The sequence below is a fragment of the Macaca thibetana genome, chromosome 12 (assembly GCF_024542745.1).
Source record: "Macaca thibetana thibetana isolate TM-01 chromosome 12, ASM2454274v1, whole genome shotgun sequence".
Lineage (NCBI taxonomy): Eukaryota > Metazoa > Chordata > Mammalia > Primates > Cercopithecidae > Macaca > Macaca thibetana.
Window position 1 is genome coordinate 26,630,615 of NC_065589.1, and position 18,853 is coordinate 26,649,467.

At 43.2% G+C, this 18,853-nt stretch overlaps 2 protein-coding genes across 2 annotated transcripts in view; both read left to right on the forward strand.

Moving 5' to 3' along the window:
* PECR (peroxisomal trans-2-enoyl-CoA reductase) overlaps positions 1 to 11,809 on the forward strand; it is a 41,873-nt gene extending 30,064 nt beyond the window's left edge. The window contains exons 6-8 of the mRNA XM_050751291.1: positions 1,073 to 1,183; positions 6,506 to 6,617; positions 10,929 to 11,809. Coding sequence (XP_050607248.1) covers positions 1,073 to 1,183; positions 6,506 to 6,617; positions 10,929 to 11,014 — 309 coding nt within the window. The 3' untranslated portion in view covers positions 11,015 to 11,809. The remainder of the gene's footprint in view (positions 1 to 1,072; positions 1,184 to 6,505; positions 6,618 to 10,928) is intronic.
* Positions 11,810 to 16,830: 5,021 nt separating this feature from the next.
* The window catches only part of MREG (melanoregulin), an 88,557-nt gene continuing 86,534 nt past the window's right edge, over positions 16,831 to 18,853 (forward strand). Inside the window, exon 1 of the mRNA XM_050751310.1 lies at positions 16,831 to 17,273. The gene's annotated coding sequence lies outside the window, so the exon portion shown is untranslated. The remainder of the gene's footprint in view (positions 17,274 to 18,853) is intronic.

Below are 18,853 nucleotides of genomic sequence, written 5' to 3' on the forward strand. Positions count from 1 at the left end.
GCAGGAGAATGGCGTAAACCCAGGAGGCGGAGCTTGCAGTGAGCCGAGATCGCACCACTGCACTCCAGCCTGGGCGACAGAGCGAGACTCCGTCTCAAAAAAAAAAAAAAAAAAAAAAAAAAAAAAAAAAAAAAAAAAAAACAGTTTGAATCCATTACAAATGGCTGTATCCTGTGACATACAGTTTTTTTTTTTTTTCTTTTTTTATGTTTGGGACAAGGTCTCGCTCTGTTGCCCAGGGCGAAGTGCGGTAGTGCGATCACGGCTCACTGCAGCCTCGACCTCCTGGGCTCAAGTGATCCAACTCAGCCTCCTGAGTAGCTGGGACCACAGGCGTGTACCACCATGCCCAGCTAATTCTTTTTTATATTTTTTGTAAAGACACAGTCTCCCTTTTTTCCCAGGCTGGTCTCAAACTCCTAGGCTCAAGTGATCCTCCAGCTTCGCCCTTGCAAAGTTCTGAGATTACAGGCATGAGCCACTGCACCTGGCCTGGGATACAGTTTTTGAGTAATTTTCCTGACCTTAGAAAGCTAGCGAAAGATACATTTAAAAATTTCGAAACAATTAACATTTTAGTTTATTGGTATTGGATTCAAATGCTTTATTTGCGATTTCAATCTAGGTAAAAAGCCAAGAAAATATTGCATTTTTCTAAGTCTCACGTAGCCATTGCCCAGTCTTCTCTTGTAAAGCAGAGAAGCCAAATGGAAACTAAAATAAACAGAGTCCCCTGTCCCATTGTTCCAAGTTAAGTGCCTCTTTCATTTACTTACATAATCATGACCTTCAGAAAGCAAGTCTTTCATGAAAAAATCCAGGACATGCTTAGGAGGAAGAGGAGGTCACAAAATAACCATTGAGATCATCCATTTGAGGATGATGGGGACTGTACTCCTTTGACAACATGGAGGAAAATTAATATCAGCACTGTTCACTTGTTTTTGACTTAAGCTACTTAATGTTTGAAATGCCAGTAGGCTATCTTGATATCTTTATAATTAAAATGTAATGCACTTTATTTTAGTGCATTTAGTGTAATGCACTAAATTTGTTTTATTTTTAAACACAGGGAATTATTTATTCCCAGACTGCTGCGGAGAACTATGGTTCTTTCGGACAAAGCCTCTTTGAAAGTTCTTTTCAGAAAATCCCCGCTAAACGAATTGGTGTTCCTGAGGAGGTAAGGCATATTTCCAGCATTGATTAGAATTGCTGTGTGTTGTACTTTGGAATTTGTAATTCAGTGTCATTTTTATGTGGTCTGGATGACATTATTTCTCCCACTGCCACCAGATCATTTCCCCTGTTCTTTCTGGCTCTCAGATATACTCTGGTTGTGCTTTGACTACTGACAGCAATCTGTACTTGAGAGTGAATGTGGTATAAATTAATAACAGCGTTTTTTTCCAGTTTGTTTTATTGTATTTTCATCCCATTATTTTATTACCTGGCATTTGTTGGTACACAGGACCCCAGGACTCTAAGCAAGTCAGACAATTATGGCCATAGGAAGTTCCACATGAGATTTTGGTAAGATTGAAGTCTGTAAAATCAGCGGCTTTCCAAAATGCCAGCAGCAGCAGTCTTTGTGGTTTTTTTTTTTTTTGGCTTGAGACAGGGTCTCACTCTGTTACAGGCTAAGTACAGTGTCGTGATCATAGATCACTGCAGCCTTGAACTCCTGCCTTGGCCTCCCAGAGTGCTGGGACGATGATGATGACGATGATGATTTTTTCGACAGAGTTTCTTTGTCTCCCAGGCTAGAGTGCAGTGGCGTGATCTTGGCCCACTGCAACCTCCACCTCCTGGGTCAAGCGATTCTCCTGCCCCAGCCTCCCGAGTAGCTGGAATTATAGGTGTATGCCACCACACCCGGCTAATTTTTGTGTTTTTAGTAGAGGCAGGGTTTCACCATGTTGGTCAGGCTGGTCTTGAACTCCTGACCTTAAGTGATATGCCCACCTCAGGTGTGAGCCACAGCACCTAGCTTTGCATCAGTCTTGAAATGTAATTTTTTTTTTTTTTTTTAGGAAAAGGATGTCTTTCCCACAACAATAAAAATGAAAATATCTAGTAGTAAACTTACCTCTAAATGAAAAACAAAACAAAAAATCACCTGCCTCCTTAGGGCAGTAGGTGGTGCATCAGTTTCATAAATGAAAAAACAAAACAAAACACAAAAAGTCCCTTTTTCTGAGGAGCAGCAAAAAGACCGGAATAACTAGGGGCATATAATATTCCTTGATGGGGAGAACCAATTTTATTAAAAAGTCAAGTTTCCCTAAATTAATTTATAAATTTAATATCTTTTGGGAATTTAACATGCTGATTCTATCAAAAATATTTATGCAAAAATTGCCAAAAATGTTTTGAAAATGAATAATGAGACGATTACCCTTCATGGTGTAATGAAACTGAAGCTGTATATATTTACGTACTGTGTATTTACATACTATGAAACTATATTTATTTACAGCATCTGGTGCCACTAAAGAAAAATATTAAAAATAGTAGAACAGAACAGATTCTTGAATTGGAACCATATGGGGGAGTTTATGGAGTCAAAGTAGCATTTTAATCTGTAAGGAAAGCACAAAACACTCAGCAAAGTGTTGGGGGCATTTGGCCACTTAGTAATAAATTAGAGTCCCTATCTTGTATTATATACAAAATAACTTTCAGATTTACTAAATTGCTAAATATAAAAGCAAACCCATGAAACTCATTAAAAGAGTTATCATGCCTAGAACTAGCTTTTATCAGTTTGATGAATGTCTTTCCAGAAATGTACTATGCGTGCATTAAACGTTTGTATTTGTTGACTTTTTTTTTTTTTTTTTTTTTTGTGGCGGAGTCTCACTCTGTGGCCTAGGCTGGAGTGCAGTGGCCGGATCTCAGCTCACTGCAAGCTCCGCCTCCCGGGTTTAGCCATTCTCCTGCCTCAGCCTCCCGAGTAGCTGGGACTACAGGTGCCCGCCACCTCGCCTCGCTAGTTTTTTGTATTTTTTAGTAGAGACGGGGTTTCACCGGGTTAGCCAGAATGGTCTCGATCTCCTGACCTCGTGATCCGCTCGTCTCGGCCTTCCAAAGTGCTGGGATTACAGGCTTGAGCCACCGCGCCCGGCCTTTTTTTTTTGTTTTTGTTTTATGAGACGGAGTTACGCTCTTGTTGCCCAGGCTGGAGTGTGGTGGCACAATCTTGACTCACCACAACCTCTGCCTCCCAGGTTCAAGCAATTCTCCTGCCTCAGCCTCCTGAGTAGCTGGGATTACAGGCATGCGCCACCACGCCTGGCTAGTTTTGTAAAGATGGGATTTCTCCATGTTGGTGAGACTGGTCTTGAACTCCTGACTTCAGGTGATCTGCCCACCTCACCCTCCCAAAGTGCTGGGATTACAGGCATGAGCTACCACGCCTGGCCTATTTATTGACTTTTTTATGAAAACAAGATCTTCCTTTATGTTATTTTCCGTAACTTGTTATGGATATACTATAATATAATCAAGTCCCATTATGATTTGCATTCTGTTTACATTTTTGTTCTTGTGGTAGTTCTGCATTGAACATTATGAATATAATCATGTACTCTTGTGTGACGGGATATGTTTCTAGAAACAGAGTTCCTGAACCAAAATAGGCTTGCATTATATTTTGTAAGATACTGTTAAATCAAACATTTGATGAGCCAAGGTCTTTGGATTTGTATTCTGAAAACTAAGAGTAATTTTGAATGAATTTTAATCAAGGGAATTATATTACATTTTTATTTTGGATAGAATACTTTGTTTAGGAGGCTAGGCACAGTGGCTCTCACCTGTAATCCCAACAGTTTGGGAGCCTGAGGCAGGCGGATCACTTGAGGGCAGGAGTTCAAGATCAGCCTGGCCAACATGGTGAAACCCCATCTGTACTAAAAAATACAAAAATTACCCAGGCGTGGTGGTGCGTGCCTGTGGTCCCAGTTACTCGGGAGGCTGAAGCAGGACAGTTGCTTGAACCCGGGACATGGAGGTTGCAGTGAGCAGAGACTGCGCCATGCACTCCTGCCTGGGTGACAGAGTCAGACTCCTTCTGAAAAAAAAAAAAAACCATATATATGTATGTATGTATATATTTATGTGGCTTATGTTGTCTATATTTGCTGTATTAAAAATTAAAACCAAAATTTAAGAAATATTTATGAATTCATGTAAAAATGATAATAAAGCAGTACATGTTAACATAACATGTAATCAAAAATAGCTACATTTAAGAAAAGAAACAAGAAAACCATTATTTTTTTTTTTTTTTTTGGGTCAAGCAATTCTCCTGCCTCAGCCTCCTGAGTAGCTGGGATTAACAGGCATGCATCAGCATGCTTGGCTAATTTTTGTATTTTTAGTAGAGACAGAGTTTCACTAAGTTGGCCAGGCTGGTTCAAACTCTGACCTCAGGCGATCCACCTGCCTCAGCCTCCCAAAGTTCTGGGATTACAGGCCTGAGCCACTGCGCCTGGCCGGCTTTTTGTGTTTTTGAGGGGGTGTGGTGTACAGAGCATTAGAGGTCATGATTACTTGGGTGAGATGGCTGTTGTCTGGCTGGCATTTCAGAAAGGAGCTCATTGGAGCAAGCCTCTTTTAGATGGGCGGACTTGAACGAACATGTTCATTGGCTGAGTTGTCACTACTGGATCAAACAGGGTTAAAACCAGCTCCGTTGCTTATTACCATGTCTCAGTACAATCTGCCTTTTCACAGCAATGTGGGACCTTTTAAATAGGGAATTCTGTGCCAACCCTGTCCAATAGAAATACAATAATAGCCACATTTGTAATTTTAAACTTTCCAGGAGCCACATAAAGAGGTGAGATTAATTTTAATAATATATTTGATTTAGCTAATACATCCAAAAGTGTCATTTCAACATGTAATCAACATCAGAAATTGAGATTATTTTCTTCACCCCTTGGAGCCTTCAGGATTAATGAGATATTTTACATTATTTTTCCCATACTAAGCCTTCAAAATCCAATGTGTGTTCCACACTTACGGCACATCTCAATTGGACCAGCCATATTGAAAGTGTTTGAGTAGGCAGCTATGGCTAGTGGCCTCGTTTTAGATAGTGCAGCTCTGTACTAGCTGCTGGGAATACAAGGATGGAGAGAAGGCTTGGCTGCTCTCCAAGCTCTTAGGGTCTCAAGGAGGTATAGCCTTGTAAATGTAGGACCAGGACTGGGATGAGGCAAGCAAGGCATGGACAGAAAATGTAAGGACCCGCTCCCTCTCAGGGAAGATTTTGCACTTGTGCAAACCTGAGAGTGAATACCTCCTTAAATCTTGCACCCTTGACACCTTATTTGCCTCACGCTAGTCCTGGCCCTGCCTGAGGTTCTTTTAAACTGCAGATTCTGGGACCCCCAACCCCAGGGTTTACAATTGCTATGATCCTGGAAGGATCTAGGAATCTGGAGTTTCAGTAAGCCTCCCTAGTGATTCTAATGCAGATGTTTTGGATCATCACTGTTTAAGAAACTCTGCTTCTTCCCACAGCCTCAAATGAGAGCTCCTTTACAATCAGTGAAATAACTTCCTTCTGATTGGGTTGGGAGTAGATGGTGCTGAACCCATCAGCTCCCTATTTGAATTTTTAAGGAGTGCAGTGGGAGTCTGAAGTGCCTTTGGGTTTGTTTCTGAAATGGAGTCTCACTCTGTCACCCAAGCTGGTATGTAGTGGTGCAGTCTCAGCTCACTGCAACGTCCTAGGCCCAAGCAATCCTCCCACCTCAGCCTTGTAAGGAGCTGGGACCACAGTGCTTAAAACTTTAAATACCACAGTGTTTAAAAAAAGAAAGAAGAAAACCATTATTTATTTATTTATTTTTTTTGGTTCAAGCAATTCTCCTGCCTCAGCCTCCTGAGTAGCTGGATTAACAGGCATGCACCAGCATGCCCAGCTAATTTTTAGCCACTGCGCCCGGCTAAGTTTTTGAAGTTCCTCTTGTAGAGAGCTCCTTTGAGTGTGTGTTGCTGGGCTTTTGGCCTCACAGGACCACAGACTGAACAAACCAGAATGCTAGTTTATTGCTAAACAGACACGTTGGCTGTTTCAGGGACCAACATATAAAAGACCATGAGGTAGTGATGGAAAATGGGGTTGCGAAGGACAATGAAAGGCATGAAAGGAAGTGAATTGTTTGACATGGGAAAGAGCAGAGCTGAAGCACTGAGTCGACTTATGGCTTCTTCACGTCGTGTAGCTTGCTTGACACTGTCTAAGGCTCCCTCATACCTTGCCACCTTTACCCTATTCACCTACCTGATTTTGGTGATGCTCAGGTAGAAAGGGAAGTTGTAGGAAAAGGAAGTTGTCTATGTACTGTGAGGTTGTGGTGCACATGCACACACTGTTGGATTCATGTTACAGTCATGTGCTTTGAGCTGTCTTTACTAGGGAATGTGAAGTGGTTGGAAATGGGGAGTATTTGCTTTTACCTATTCACGTGTGTGTTTCTGCTTCCAGGTCTCCTCTGTGGTCTGCTTCCTACTGTCTCCTGCAGCTTCCTTCATCACTGGACAGTCGGTGGATGTGGATGGGGGCCAGTGCCTCTATACTTACTCGTATGAGGTACCAGGTGAGCAGCTGAGGAATGAGCAGTCACCAGCTTTATGCTGTGTCGTGTTCAGGAGTTTAAAATGTATTATAAGTAGTTATTTAAGACATGAAGGTGTTCTTTTATAGAACTTAAGAGATGAGGGTATTCTCTTATAGAACATCAAAATGTACAAAATGTTTATATTCATGATGTGATTTTTTAATGAAATATTCCTAGTCACAGAAAATATCTCACTATCTTTATTATAGAACTTAGCTTTTTATGTATGCATAGGTTGGTGGAATTTGAACCCTGAGAAATATTCTCAGTATGAGTATATGTTTCTAAAGAGGAGATAGAAAAGAGGCAAAAGCATGCTATAGTTTTAAAGATTTAATTCCATTTTGTTCCTCCAATAAATGGCTTACATATCTGAGCAGAAGAATCAGGCCTGCTAGGTGGGGTGGGGTGCTATGGTGCTATTTTGTACTGTCTTTGAGATGTATATTGAATGAAGCTGTATGAATTTTTGTATTCATCATTTTTGATGTACAAAAAACAGAAATATGGCTGGGCGTGGTGGCTCATGCCTGTAATCCCAGCACTTTGGGAGGCCGAGGCGGGTGGATCACTTGAGGTCAGGAATTTGAGACCAGCCTGGCCAACATGGTGAAACCCCATGTCTACTAAAAATATATATAAAAAACAACCAGCTGGGCGTGTTGGCAGGCACGTCTAGTCTCAGCTGCTTGGGAGGCCGAGGCAGGAGAATCGTTTGAACTCGGGAGGCAGAGATTGCAGTGAGCCAAGATCATGCCACTGCACTCCAGCTTGTGCGACAGAGCAAGACTCTGTCTCAAAAACAAAACAAAACAAAGCAAAACAACAAACAAAAAACAAACCAGAAATTTTATAAGTTTCAATCAAATATTGATATTACATGCAAATGCCTTTGTGTGTGTGTGTGTGTGTGTGTGTGTGTGTGTGTGTATCTCACGACTAGACAACAGAACTTTGGCATTTGATGGGTCCTAAAAGATCACGAAGTCCAGTACCCTAGTTTTATAAACAACAAAACAAATCCACAGAAGTTAAAAGGTTTGTCCAACCTAGTAACTCTAAATCCCTCCAAAAATGTAGTAAAGGATATAAAATGCAAATGTATTGAACTTCTGTTCCTAAAGATAATTAAGTGACTAGTAGCAAATTAACATGTGGTTGATGTAACCCAGATGAATTTGAATTTCATATCAAGGACCCAGGTTTTACCTACTCTTTCAGGTGCTGACAGTCTGATCAAGGCTTAAGGCCTTTTTTGCATTGATAAATGACTGGTATATCGGAGAGGTGAGCAAAAACTGAAACTGGTTTTCCTCTGCTCCCACAACACAACAACCATTAGCACAGAAGACCTCTGTGTCCGGTTGTTTGGGGTTATTTCCCCCACACACCAAGCAAGCCAGAACTTTTTTTTAGTTCCGTAGCAGACCCCGGCTGGGCGTCCTCTCATTCAGTTCTGACAATGGAGATAGGGTCCGCTCCCACAGGCTGAGGCTCAGTCCCACAAGATGCCCCCTGCTGCAGACACCGTCGCAAGTCAGGGCCTCCAAAGCTTCTGACTGACTAGCTGCAAGTTGGGGTTCCCATGACCCCTTCTTTGGGTTGGAGTAATTTGCTAGAGCACCTCACACAACTTAGGAAAACACTTCGATTTACTGGCTTATTATAAAGGATATTACAGGAGATACAGCCGAAGAGGTGCACAGGGCAACGCATGTGAGAAGGAGCACGTAGCTTCTGTGTCCTTTTGGGCCCCACCACCTGCCAGGAACCTCCATGTGTTCAACTATCTGGAAGCTCTTGAACCCAGTCCTTTTGGGTTTCTATGGAGGCTTCATTACATAGGCATGGTTGATTAAACCATCGGACCTTGGTAATGAACTTAACCTTCAGCCCCTCTTACCTCCCCAGAGGTTGTGGGGTGGGTATGGGCTGAAGGTCCATACAGCCTTGGTCTGTCTGGTGACCAGCCCCTATTCTGAAGCTAACTAGGGGCTGCCAGCCGTCAGTCAATCATTAACATATAAGAACACACCACTTTGGAGAGTCTAAGGATATTAGGAGTTGTATGCAGGAAATGGGGTTGAAGACCAAATGTATATTTCACAATATCACGGTATTAGAACTTTAATTTTACTTATTATTTTCCCCTCCCATGTGTACTTCATTACTAGTAGCATCAATGTGGTGATGTCCATAAGATACTGTGGTTTGAAGCGTCTTGGTTGGAAAGAAGAAACACCTGCCTAGTTTTGCTGTATTGTTTTCTGAAGGAATTCCAAGTAGTGAGGGTGGAGAGAATCTTTCCACTTCTCTCACAGTAGAATTCAGTCACTATTTCTTACGGTAGGTTGCACTGTTTTTCCTTTAGAAGGGCAAGAAATTTCAAATAGCTGCTTCCTTAGGCCTTCAGTGAAATGATTTTCTTTTGTAATTCTAACACTTTTTTTTAATCATTAAAAATATTTTTTTAAGTTTTTGAGGAAAGCAGCTACATCTGTCTTTTAAGAATATACTGCCCCCCGAGAAATGATTGAGACTATTCAGCCTTTCATTATAGTGTTTTCTTTTAAGATTGGCAGCTCCAACGTGAGAATGCCTAAGATGGAAACTTGGCTCTACCCTTATTAGCTGTATGATTGTGAGAAAGTTAATTTCTATAAGCCTCCATTTTTTCCCTATATGCAGGGACACATACAGTATTTATTTCATAGAGCTGTTGGGAGGATTAAGTTAGATAATGCACTTTTTTTTTGTTCTTTTTTGAGATAGAGTCTCACTCTTGTCGCCCCGGCTGGAGTGCAGTGGCATGATGTCGGCTCACTGCAACCTTTGCCTCCCAGGTTCAAGCGATTCTCCTGCTTCAGCGTCCAGAGTAGCTGGGATTACAGGTGCCCGACACCATGCCCCACCACTTTTTTTGTAGTTTTAGTAGAGATGGGGTTTCACCATGTTGGCCAGGCTAGTCTCAAACTCCTGACCTCAGGTGATCCGCCTGCCTTGGCCTCCCGGAGTCCTGGGAGTACAGGCGTGAGCCACTGTGGCCGGCCTTAGGTAATGCACATTTAAAGCCCTATGTCAGGGGCTGGGCACCATGGCTCACACCTGTACTCTCAGCACTTTGGGAGGCCAAGGTGGGCCAACTGCTTGATCCCAGGAGTTCGAGACCAGCCTGGGCAACCCGGCAAAACTCCGTCTCAACAAAACATTGAAAAAATTAGCTGGGTGTGGTGGCATGTGCCTGTAGTTGCAGCTACTTGGGAGGCTTAGGTGGGAGGATCACTGGATCCTGGGAAGTAGAGGCTGCAGTGAGCCATGATCGCATCACTGCACTCCAGCCTGGGTGACAGAGCAAGACCTTGTCTCAAAAAATAAAAATAAAAACATAAAGTTCTTTGTTGAACTGGATGTTTTTAGTCACAACTCAAAATGGGCTAATCAGTAAAGGAATTCGCTGGCTCACATCACTGAAAAACAGGTAAGACTTGACTCAGGAGCTCACTAATCTCATCAAGGATAATTTTTCCCCGTTTCCTGTTTTTGCTTCCATGGTGTTGGCTCTGTCTTAAGGCAGGCTGTCCTCATTGCAGGATGGCTGCCTGCTGTTTCTGTGTGTAAGGCTGCATACTTCCGTGTTCCTACCCAGATGGACAGAGAGAGAGAGGGCTGGGGGAGTGACTTTGTTCCAGAATTTCTAACAACATGCTGAGATCCACTCTATATTACATCAGCTTATGCAAATGTCCATTTCCAACCAATAACTGTGGCAGGGTTATAGTGCACTGATTGACTTAGCTTAGACCTCATGCCTTGGTGCCAAGCTTCCCCGGCGCCTTCTAGATCCTTAAATGGAAACAAGCTGTTGGAAGGAAGAGATGGGGACCTGGATGCTGGAGAGGCAACTAACAGTGCCCGGTACAAAGTAAAGACACTATTTTTAAATTGTTATTATTAAGGAGACACTATTTCTTGATGATCCACAGTATGCCAAGCAATGCACACATGGTGTCATGTTTAACCCTCACAACTCTAAAAGGTAGATATTGTTATATCCTTTAATAGAGGAGGAAACTGAGGCTCAGAAAGAGTCATGCCCCCAAATTCAGGAAAGCTAACATGTGGCAGACATGAGATTCAAACTGAAGTCTTTTCTCAAACGTGTGCCCTAAGAATTTCTTTTTTGGTGCTGAGAAAATGTGTGAACCAGGGAAATTCACAAGAGGATTTGGTGGGATCAAAGAGGACAAATGAGATTTGCAAATGACAGGAGGTTTTCCACTTCTTTAACAGATCATGACAACTGGCCCGAGGGAGCAGGGGACCTTTCTGTTGTCAAAAGGATGAAGGCGTCTTTTAAGGACAAAGCTAAGCTCTGAGTGGAGGAAACAAGGTGTCCTCCATCCCCCAGTGCCTTCACATCTCGAGGATATGCTTCTGTACTTTTTAAAAGCTTATAGTTGGTATGGAAAACATTTTTCTGATTTTTAAATGTTATTAATTATATCTATTGAAAAACTATTCCTGAAATATATACACTCTTATGTCCCAATAAGCCTGTGATTTAAAAATGTTTAAGTAACAGAAATTAACATATTTTAATGATTTTACTTTGTATTTCTAAGAAAAGTATTTGAAAGATGGAATAATTTTAAATCAATAATAATTCTAGGGATCATGAACTCCCAGAAGATTTTATTATTTAATTGTAAAGGTGGAGGCCAGGAGCCATGGCTCACACCTGTAATTCCAGCACTTTGGGAAGCTGAGGCGGGCGGGTCACTTGAGATCAGGAGTTCAAGACCAGGCTGGCCAACATGGTAAAACCCTGTCTCTACTAAAAAACAACAACAACAACAAAACACAAATCAGCCGGGTGTGGTGGCGCACTCTTGTAGTCCCAGCTACTCGGGAGGCTGGGGCAGGAGGATTGCTTGACCCCGGGAGGCAGAAGTTGCAGAGAGCTGAGATTGTGCTACTACAGTCCAGCCTGGGCTACAGAGTGGGACTACATCTTAAAAAAAAAACCCCAAAAACAAAACAAAACAAAAAAATCATAAAGGTAGAAAATAAATCTAAATTGTGTCATAATTATGATTATTACAATTAAAATTATATAATGACTTATTTTTGGTGGCAAATACTTTTGGAACAATAAAGCCTTATGGTAATTATTGATGTGTAGTTTCTTTTGTTCATGAAGTCAAATTTGTATAAATTCTGTTAATTCAAAGAAAAAGTTTTTTGTGATTTATTTTTGGCAGTGCCTGATTTGTGTCTTGATTTTCTGTCCAAAGTATTCCCTTTACTCATGAATCTCCTTCTGTAGGCAAAAACAAAATTTCAATTGTATGCAAATGTATTAGGGTTCCACATTCTGCCTTCCGTGGCTCCAGTCTGATAGTTAGACCCTAATTTAAGAAATGCCTTTAGCAGCTTGAGTATGTTCATTCTTTGTCTTAATCAAAGTTCTTTCAAGTGTCTGAGGTGAAGTAGCTATTTTATTTTCTTTATCATTAACACTCATCTTATTTGTTTGTTTATTTTTGAGATGGAGTATCACTCTGTCACCCAGGCTGGAGTGCAGTTGAGCAATCTCAGCTCACTGCAACCTACGCCTCCTGGGTTCAAGCGATTCTCCTGCTTCAGCCTCCTGAGTAGCTGGGATTACAGGTGTGCACCGCCACGCCTGGCCAATTTTTGTATTTTTAGTAGAGATGGTGTTTCACCATATTGGCCAGGCTGGTCTTGATCTCCTGACCTTAAGTGATCCACCTGCTTTGGCCTCCCAAATTGCTGGGATTACAGGTGTAGGCCACTGCGCCCAGCCTATCATTAACACTCATTTTAAAGTGTATGATTTACCAAGCTCTGGGGTTTGGGACCCAGAATCTGCAGCTTCCTCATGCTCCCAAGCAGGGCTAGCATGAGGGAGAGGCCAACACGGTGCCCAGGGTGCAGCATTTAAGGAGGTATTCTCCATTGTCAGGTTTGTGCCAGTGCAGACTCGCCCTTGAGAGTGTGTCCTTAAATTTCGTGCTCATACTCATAATGTGGGAAGATCAGGAAGCTTTCTTTTCCTCCCAGACAGCACTTTAACGGTGGTCTTCTGGAACCGATAATATCATAAAGACTGAGGATTACAAAGTGTGTTCAAGGGCAAAGTGGCCCTAATACAGGTTGGTGGAGAAGTTGGAAAAGACAGGGCTTGCTTTCACATGACCTGTGTTGTTGACTGCCACTGACTCCTTAAATCTCCATAGCGTTGCCATTTATTTCTGCTTAAGGCACGGAACCTGCCTATGTAGCACTAAACTTAGGTACAACTCCTTATTAGAGCTTCTTCTTAGACTATCACGGGACAGCTGGTCATTACCTATATTTTAGAATTATGAATTTATTATCCAGGGCTCTTGTATACCTCATAATAGTATCCTGTCAATAATACTCTTTTGAAACTACACTTAGTAAATTTTGTTGTAGAGTGAGTGTTCTTGAAGAGGCTTAATAATTTGGAGCTCCTACTATGTATTTAGCATTATGCTAGGAGTCAGACATGCAATGGTGAAAAAATACACATGGATCCTGCGCTTACTGAGCTTACAGTAGAGAGAGAGTCAGAGAGAGAGAGAGAGAGAGAGAGCGCGCGAGAGAGCACGAGTGCTATAAAGGATAAGGCCATGATGCCCGTGGCGTACAACTGAAAGAAAGGGGCATCCAGAAAACAACATGAAAACCATTCTATATTTATGTAAAAAGAGTTTGTTGATAAAGATGACCCTTGTGAACATTATCCCTCCCCACACACTAATCTTACGGCTTGTGGCTTATGTTAGTTCAGGTCCTCTGAAAAGCAGGTGCCCAGACATAATGAGATTTGCATGACACTTATTGGGCACCAGGTCTGTGGAGGATAAAGACAGGGAGCCAGAGAAGGCAGCGTTGGCCTTCAGACCATACTGCAAGGGTGACCCCTGTAAAAGAGAGGGGAGAGAGGATTGGGCAGGAGGCATCTCGGATTACAGCTAAGTGATGCTTTCTTAAGACAGGCTTGCTGAAAGTATGCATTCATATTTCCAGTGGCCCACAGGAATACCAAAAGGCCCTCAATGGGTCACATGGATTCCACCTGTATTGCTCCCTGTCCCTACTGTGTAAAAGTAACTCTATCTCCTCCTGCCGGTGCCTGGACAAAGGGAGTCCAGAGTGTTCCGGCATCAGTCATAGTTTGTAGCTCACTGGGACCTTATGTCCCCTGGCAAGAGCCTCCCTCTTTGGGACCAGGATTTCCAGTGCTGCTATTCTCCTTAAATCCTGCAGCAGATCACTGGGAATGATGGAATGCAGGGCCACTCCTGCATTCCGGATCCCAGACATGGTCCCAAACCTACTAGGGACATGCACCCTTGAAGTCAGCACTCCATCCTGGCCCTTCAGCCGGGTCTTGGTTGTTGAAGCCCTCTGTGAGGCTGGCTGCCGATGGGTGGTGCAGAGTGTGGACGGACAGTGGTTCCACAACCAGGGGCTCACTCTTTCATGTCCTTCACTGGGAAGTGAGTCACCTGATTGGATGCTATGTCCCATGGGATTCCATGCCTATGGACCAGGCTTTCTATAGCCCCCAGATAGTCATGGTGTCTGAGTCCCTGCAGGCAGGAAAGGCAAACTCTTGCCTGGAAGAGGCATCTATCAGTATGAGAAGTGACGAGAAACCACACGGCAATTTGAACAGGGACAGTTAAAAGTGAAGAGTGATTATCACAGCAGATTGGAGTAGTATAGGACTGGCTAGCAGGAAGTAAAAAGAACATGAGAATAGCGGAAATCAGGAGTAGCCTGCACTACTAGGGCCAAGACTGAGAGCTCAAAGAAGAGCCCTGGCTGGGCACGGTGACTGATGCCTGGAATCCCGGCACTTTGGGAGGCTGAGGAGGGTGGCTCACCTGAGGTCAGGAGTTTGAGACCAGCCTGGCCAACATGGCGAAACCCCATCTCTACTAAAAATACAAAAAATTAGCCAGGCCGGTGGCAGGCATGTATAGTCCCAGCTACTAGTGAAGCTGAGGCAGGAGAATCTCTTGAACCTGCAGTGATCCAAGGTTGCAGTGAGCCAAGATTGCGCCACTGCACTCCAGCCTGGGCGACAGAGTAAGACCCTGCCTTTAAAAAAAAACAAAAAAACAAAAGAGCCCTCCACAGCACCCCTGGAGCTGACGCCCAGATTGAGTAGGGAGGGCATGGCTGTGGCTCAGTGGAAGGCAGAGAAGTCACTGTGGTGCTCTCCTGGTGGAACTTTCTAGAAACCTGCCCTCTGGGGTCCTGGGGAAAACTGCACAGAGAGGTGTCCAAGCAGAGGCCTCTGATGCAAAGCTCCCCGAGGGAGGTACTGGGAAGCTGGTGCTGCTTAGCACTCCTGCGGAGCAGTCTGCACTGCGCGGGTCAGGAAGCAAAACCCTCTTCCTCCTCCAGTGTCTCTCCATCACTCTCTCCTGACAAAGCTTCAGAGCCCACTGGCCCAGGGAAACAACTTACAGGGCCCAGATCCATTTTCACGGAACGGAGAAGCAGTACATCTGGAGCCAGCCGCTTGTCGACTGGCCATCCTGTGGCCCCTTGGTGTTCTTAAGGAGCAGTGCCACTTCAGGGCTCAGCAATGGTCTGTGTTGCAGGAAGGTTGGACGTTCAGAGGCAGCAACAGCTCTGTTGACCTCGGTTAACGGGGAGTCCATGCTAATGGGCCGTCGACAGCCTCCCTCCATCCCTGTGCCTGTCACACCAGTTCTGGGCTGGCCAGTGATGAAGGCCAGCTATCAATCGGCCGAGTCTTCTTGGCTGCTTGGTTGTTCTCGCCTCTTCCGTGAGGATTCCATTCTAGGGGCATTAACGTGGGAGGCGGAAATGACCCTCCCCTGGAGCACCCACTCCCCTGGGCTCCTCTGTAGGCCTCTACCCCAGTCCTTATTTCCTGGCCACTGTATATATTCTCATCTCGGGCCACTTTTCATTCCCTTGTAGATACCAGTTGCTCCCTCGTACGCAGCCCATTAGAAAGCTTTTCCATCTCCACCATCACGGGGCCACTCCTGAATAGTCCTATCATGAAGTTCTGTCAGCTGTGAAGGAGAGAAGGAAGGGAATTGGGTTGGAAAAAAAAATCACAGACTGCAGTACAGTCCAAGAAAGGGAGGACTAGGCAGATGGGAAGTTCTCAAGCCAAAGTCACCCCTGGGAGCCGCCCTTGTCCCAAGGGAACAGCCTAGATGGACAGCAGGACTGTGCTTGTCATGGGCCAGGAGCAGCCCGAGGGGGAAGGCAGTGGTGGATGGAGAGTGACAGCAGCTGGGGCCCACAGCCAATGGATTTTGTTTCCCGTAGCAGGAAATCTACGGCATTTCTTTTCATGGCTGCCACTTGGCTATTCTGCAACTGTAAAACTTCACTATTGATCTCATTCAGTTTTTAACACGACCTGGGGCTTGGCTCAAAGCAGTGCCACCTTGTGGTTAGTTGTGGAACACCAGCCTGTCTGGGCAGTGGCTTCTTAGGATTCAAGAGGTGGCTACAAAGCTTCAACTTGAGCTTTAGTTTCTTCCTTTGGTATTTCTTCTGCACCCCTTGTTTACAAGGATTTCATTTCAGCAAAGGAGGCATCTATTGAAATAAGACCAACCAGCAGGAAGATTCTAAACCATATTCAAGAATGGTATACTACATCCAAACTAGCGATTATTGAGCCCAAACTGAATTATTTGGACGGGGGTAACATGGGGGAAAGTGAGCTGACAACACCTAAAGGTTACTGGGGAGAAACAGGATGGAGTTTTCACTGAGCCTGCCATAGTTTATGGTGGTTCATGAGTATGGCAGAGAGAGTGGAAGACCAGGTCCCAAATAGAATATACGTTTGATGGTGCAAAGCTATTGCCTTCTGACCTGGATTCTGCTCTGCAGGCCCTAGGAAGAACCCTGTACCCCTGGTCAGCCTCCCATGCTGGGTTAGCATTACCAGTGAGTCAGCTCTAGCATAAGCCAGTTGGGTAAATGGAGGGTTGCAAGAAATGGACAATGTCATCCAATTATTCTGTAGCATTGTTGTACCTGAGGTTCATATGCTTTGAGTGGGAAAATTATATCCCGTTGGTAAATTTGGAAAAAAACTCAAATAAATCAGGAAAGCAAAAACAATATTCCTTGTTTCTCTTGCATATTTTGGACCATTTGGCTTTTGTTTTCATTTGTCTGGACTGAGTTACAAGTTTAGTCAGAGTTTGTAGTTCTAAGTATGACTCAACAGAGTCAGCTTTTTCAAATGCAAATGATTATCATGGACTTAAATAGCAAGCATCTGAAGAAAAAGTCATTTCTGTAAGTGATTCACAGTAGATATAAGTCAGAATTTCTTACCCTGTAATTTTACCTTCTGCATGAAAAGCTGTCTACCAAAGGCTATTTTGTTAGTTGTCTTTGACTTCCTGTTCTCAGATGAACCAAGAAGAGAGGAACAGCCTATTTCTGGTTTTACTGAAGCCTTTTAAAAATTCTTGATGATTTAAGAAATACAAAAATACAGAGAAATAGAGAGGTTCCATTTGAGTTTATAGTGAAAGATGAGGAGGAAGATGAGGTCCTCAGAAGAAGGTAGGTAAGACTTGCTGGGAGATTTAGCTGTGAGACATCGAATCTGGATTGGGATTAATGGGATTGATTGTGAAGTGGAGGTAGGCTGGTATGGCCATTAGGGGAATTAGGGTAAATGAATGCTTTTATCCAATTCTTTCTTTTTTCCATTTTCTTTCTTTCTTTCTTTTTGTTTTTTTTGAGACAGATTCTTGCTCTGTCACCCAGGCTGGAGTGCAGTGGTGTGATCGTGGCTCACTGCAACCTCCGCCTCCCAGGTTCAAGTGATTCTCGTGCCTCAGTCTCCCAAGGATTACTGGCATGTGCCACCACGCCCAGCTAATTTGTATATTTTTAGTAGAAATGGAGGTTTCACCATGTTGGCCAGGCTGGTCTCAAATGATCTCCCCACCTCGGCCTCCCAAAGTGCTGGGATTACAGGGGTGAGCCACTGTGTCTGGCTACCTTGTGGTTTTTGGGCTACTATTCTTACTTCAAAGTTAAGTTTCTCTTAGGGAGCTTCTAACTCTACTGGGTAATAGTGGTGGCACAGCATTATTTGTTTAAAGATACTTTAATTCACATATTTTTTAGCTTCCAGCAAGTATATTCACACCATTGTTTTGTCTTTCTCTCACCAAATACCAAATGTATTACAGCAGAATATTCCTATCCCACTTTTCACATTTTACCAATAAGAGATGAATGATTTCATCAAGTATCTTTGAATTGTTTGGAGTATGCCTTTGCTAACAGATAATTATTTTGGACACCCTGAAATCTCTAAACATCATTTTTATTTCAAGAAACTTAAAAGAGTATATGATCATAATACTTCAAACTCCTTTCGATGAAAAATATTCTTTACATGTAGACAGAAGTTATCTCTCATGTTTAAAGTACAGATTTACATAATTTGGCTCTCCAGAGCCTACTACATGGATAGGATGCTTGATTTTAAGTACAGATAGTTTTACCTGATTTGCCTTGTGTGATTTAAGTTTGCTCTGAAGACAGAGTAACAACATTTTAATAATTCCAAGTTATTAAAAAATTAAAGTTCTTACAGTAGAGGGTTAATTTTCATAAAGTAGGCTGTTCCCAGGGATTTTTGGGTTTGATTTTGTGTGTGTGTGTGTGTGTGTGTGTGTGTGTGTGTATGTTTTACCCCATTTCATTTAATTGAGGTGAAAACGACATAATATAAAAATTAACCAGTTTAGCCAGTTGCGGTGGCTCAAGCCTGTAATCCCAGCACTTTGTGAGGCAGAGGTGGGTGGACTGCTTGAGCTCAGGAGTTCAAGACCAGCCTGGGCAACATGGTGAAACCCCATCTCTACAAAAAATAGAAAAATTAGCCAGGCATGGTGGCGCCTGCCTGTAGTCCCAGCTACTCAGGAGGCTGAGACGGGAAGATCGCTTGAACCTGGGAAGGTTGCAGTGAGCTGAGATCGTGCCACTGCACTCCAGCCTGGGCAACAGAGCGAGACTCCATCTCAAAATAAATAAATAAACAAATAAAATAAAATTAACCATTTTAAAACGAATGATCCAGTGGCATTTAGTACATTCACAATGTTGTGTAGTTATCATCTTTGTCT